Genomic DNA, 4475 nt, shown 5'->3' with positions numbered 1-4475 from the left:
TCTCTGATCATGGCCCCCCGGCTCTTAGCTCCCCCCTGGGTATCCAATCACTGTCAGTGGCAGGGGGCTTCTTTCTGCTTTCCCTTTCGCCTCCCTGCATTGTGCCTACATATGCAAATTAACCGCCATCTTTGTTGGCGGTTAACTGCCATCTTAGTTGGCAGTTGATTTGCATATCTCTCTGATTAGCCAATGAAAAGGGTAGTGGTCGTACACCAATTACCATTTTTCTCTTTTATTAGTGTAGATATATATATGGCTTTATAAACATGACTTTATCGAGTTAGCTATTTAGAGCCCATTTCAATCCACAAGGGATTTCAGGAGGCCTTACACTGTTAGTGCCATAGTATTCTGATACTTAAATATTATTTCTAATTACATCATTTTTAATATTTAAAGTACACATAATGAAAAGCATATGTAGAGTTTTCTTGCAAGCCTAACAATGTGTTATGGAAATTTATGAGAGAAATTAATTCTATTTCTTTGTTCTATGTGTTATAATCTTTTAGTCATTACACTTTTAAATTCTTATTGTATATTCTAAATAGTCAACACTTAGAACCAATTAGTATAGTGTTTCATTTCTAATACACATCATTTGATAATTCCTTGTCAGACCCCAAGTAATAAATTCCTGATCCAAAATTAATAAAACACATGAAATGGTCTTCAATGTTAAGCAATTTGAAGGGTTTGCCACTCAGAGCACTCATCTTTTACAGATTTTTAAAGCTTTAGTCAAATTTTAGCATAATATGCACAGCCACAATGCACTGAGAGAGAAAGCACACTAAAAATGTATTATAAATATAATCATTAACTTGAGACAGCCTCTTTTTCACATGGCAGCCACTCTACAAATAAGAGTCCATGAAGGTGATCATTTACCTGAAGCCCCTGGCTGTGCCTGCTTTTCCTCTCAACTCAACTAGTGTTCTCTAGCCATCCCGAGCTGGACTGACTACGCCAGCTAAAACACAACTGCTGAATGAGGAAGGAAACAGAAACACATGGGAAAGAGAAGGTTTGAAGGTCAACCAGACAGTAAGCAGAAGCAAGAACATTAGGAGAAGCAATCTGGTATGTTAAGCACCGAGAAAGAAGACACTCGTAAAATTACAAGAATTTCTGTATGTTCAATCACTACACTTATTTGGGTGTGCTTTGGTTTGGTTTTGTTTTTTTGCATACAGATCCTATCAACAATGCAGGATCTGCTCTGAACTTCCTCATGGGGTTTTTGACAGTGCCTACATTATCCAGTGTAGAGTATAAAGCTATATATTTTATTTTAAATGCAGTAAAAAAAAATTTTTCAAGTAATATATTTAACACACATACCTTAAACTTGTTTCCCACACTGATGAAGCCAAGTTTTCCTGCTTTTTGTTTAGTGTCTTTGTTGTTATTTGTGGATGTTTCAAATAATTCCCGTATAAACTTATCTCTGGATTCACATATTAAGGATTCCAGAGACATATGCAAAGCATCGTTATTTTTTTCCACAAACTGGGTCTGAAAACAAAGCAAACAGGAATGAACCACTCAGTCCATCTTGTGATGATATCCCTTAACACAGCACTGCCCCAGAGAAGGTTTGAGGAGGATAGAAAGGCTCTGTATCTGCATTGTAAATATAGTCACCGCCGGCCAATGTGTACACTGAGCATATAAAGTGGAGCCAATATACGGAGGAAATAAATTTTATATTTTATTTTTAAATTTAATTTAAATTCAAATAGCCAGATGTGGCCACAGGTTACCACACTGTATAGCGCAGCTGCAACATCAAGTCATTGTCTCCTGGTAAAAGTCACACTTACTGTTTCATAGCACACTGCCCCTGCGAAATGCCTGATGACGAAGCCTTCATCATCTCTGATGTTCCTATGAATTGCCAGCTTAGATTTTCTGGGAATCTAAAAAACAATACATACATCAGTTATTAAATTACCAAAACTATATTACATAATTCTCTTTAGAGAACCTGTGGGATGTGAAATACTTAAAGTTATAAAAGCAAGTTTCACATTAAACACAGTTATACTGCTTTTTGTAACATCTATAAACCTTAAAGTACCAGTGAAATCTAGCAAATATTTGTTTATAATCTCTACAGAAAGAAAAAAGGAGTATGACCAAAAAAAATAGACCACACTATTTAGAAGCATATGCAAAACATAGTGGGCATTTTATAAGGTGCCTGCCTGTGGAAAGCAGTGGTTCTTGACCTTGGCTGCTGACTTAGCATCCCCCAGAGAACTTTTCATCCTCCCAAAGCCCATTCCATTTACATCAGGTGATTCCTAGGTACAGCCAGCTTGAGAAGCAATGTGCTAAAGAAACACCTGAAAACAGCACCGAGCCTCTCCCACAGTTTTAAACCAAACATCCTAGCATGTTTACACAATCAGCCTGAATCTATTTGAAGGAAACTTAATCATTTTAGGGTTGTACTATCTATATATATAAAAGCCTAAGCGACCATTATGACCGAACGACTGGAATGACCAGTCGACCAGTCGCTGTGACACACACTGACCACCAGGGGGAAGGTGCTCAACACAGGAGCTGCACTCCCATAGCCAACCTCCCATGGCCGGCTGGCAGCTGTTCCTTCCATGCCCGACTCAGCGACCATTGCCTCCTCTCCCAATCCCACCCCACCCCAGGGCCTTTAGGCCCCAGGCTGGAACGGGGAACCAGGGGTGGGCAGTGGCAGACATGACCCATTTCCCAGAGGGGCCGAGGGCCAGATCCCTCTTCAGGGCAGGTGGCCAACCTCCCACACCCCATCCCTCCCCCAGGCCAGCAGGCCCCAATCAGCCTGCCGCCCACCTGCAGCAGTGGCAGCGAGGGAAGGAGGAGTGGGGAGGCGGGGAACCATGCAGTGGTGGGATGCCGGCATCCAGCGTCCATTCCTTCCACACCCAGCCCAGAGACCGTCGCCTCCTCTCCCAACTCCACCAGGGCTTTCAGGGCCCTGGGCTGGGACAGGGAGCCAGGAGTAGGTGGTGGATGCAGCCCCTTTCCCAGGGGGCCAAGGGCTGGCTCCCTCCTTGGGGCCGGTGGCCAACCTCCCATTCCCCATCCCTCCTCCTGGCCGGCCCTGATTGCCGGCCAGGCCTAGGGACCCACCCATGCACAAATTCATGCACCAGGCCTCTAGTCTAATTACAATATCTCATATTGGTATCATATCTAAAAGCTTCCAAAATGCTTCATATAAAAGATTATATCTGGCCTTAAAAATAACCTAAGGTTAAGCCCTACATAACTTAGGATTCTAATTGTCTAATATCTAGTTTATCTTTCTAAAGGCTTCTATCCCCATCAGAGTCTAAATCCTGGAGTGGGAAACTCACCGTGAGTCGGAAATGATCCTTGTGCTTCTGGTGGACTGCGGATGTAAAGTGTTGATCACTGGGCTGGGGAAGGCGATTTTCTTCATCCAAAATATCCAATATTCCCACTAATTTTGCTTCAACTAAATCTATTTCAAAAAAGTAAGATATGATAAGGTAAAAAATAATATTTTAAAGATGTGAGCAATTTACTAATCACAAACTACAAAGAAGATTCAATAAGTACAATCTCAAAAACTATACAGAGCAGGTATATTTTATTTCAAATCATTTCAATTTATTAGAAAGTAATAGCATATGTTTAATATAGGTTTTAGAAAAACAACTCCTTAAAGCAAGTGACTAATGTAATCACCACTCCATTTGTGAGGACAAGAGGCTAAAGAGCCAGAAATTCCTCCTCTTCGAGATCACATCTACATTCAAAAGGATGTAAAAACTACAGAAGCTTTTGTGTGCTTAGCTTTTTAAAACTACTAATATATATTTACTCAGAGGGTTTCCAGCAAAACTTCACTAACAGCACATTCTTATGCTCTTTTCATTCATGTTGTTTGAACTTCCTGCTTATCCAAAATAACTATAAAATGTAAGCTGCTTAAATACAGTATATAAGAACTGTGAATGGGCAGGCTCTAAAAGTTATAGGACATATGAAGAGAAATCAAGATTCTATCTGGTCAGAAAATTATGCTTTGGGGGCAATTAGTGGTGGTGAAAGGGGTCATGCTGAACTAAGCTATAAATGAGAGGGTATTCTGACTGATGCAGAGGATGTGAAAGTGACTGAAGGGAGGAGTTCCAGCCAAGACATCAAACCACAGAGGCAAGACACAGAATTCAGGGGAAGGATATGGTCCACGAAGGGAAAATGGAGTGGGCTGGATAGGACATGGAAGTGCTTTGAAAAGTAATACTACTATAAAGAATGATTATAATAATACTATCTTGTCTGAATCTGGCACATAAGTTTCTGAATCAATTGTCAAAATGGGTTTTCAAAACTGTAACTGGATGGAACCAAGTCCAATTAACTCAGTAGTTGTCAGCCAAAAGACAACTCCAATTAGATTTTAGGAGAAAGTGTATTTTATTGCAAGCCAG

The 4475-nt window shown here is 40.6% G+C and overlaps 1 protein-coding gene across 10 annotated transcripts in view; it reads right to left on the bottom strand.

The window, feature by feature from the left end:
- Nucleotides 1-4475, bottom strand: part of MYO6 (myosin VI) — a 145651-nt gene that overhangs the window by 40440 nt on the left and 100736 nt on the right. For all 10 annotated transcript variants that reach the window (XM_015569438.1, XM_015569440.1, XM_015569439.1 and 7 more), the window contains 3 exons: nucleotides 3372-3499; nucleotides 1830-1925; nucleotides 1348-1521 (listed from right to left, as the gene is read on the bottom strand). In XM_015569438.1, the coding sequence (XP_015424924.1) occupies nucleotides 1348-1521; nucleotides 1830-1925; nucleotides 3372-3499 (398 nt within the window). The remainder of the gene's footprint in view (nucleotides 1-1347; nucleotides 1522-1829; nucleotides 1926-3371; nucleotides 3500-4475) is intronic.

This window comes from Myotis davidii, unplaced genomic scaffold (genome assembly GCF_000327345.1).
Source record: "Myotis davidii unplaced genomic scaffold, ASM32734v1 scaffold104, whole genome shotgun sequence".
NCBI lineage: Eukaryota > Metazoa > Chordata > Mammalia > Chiroptera > Vespertilionidae > Myotis > Myotis davidii.
The sequence above is the reverse complement of the archived record's forward strand: the minus strand, read 5'-3'. Positions and strand labels throughout refer to the sequence as shown.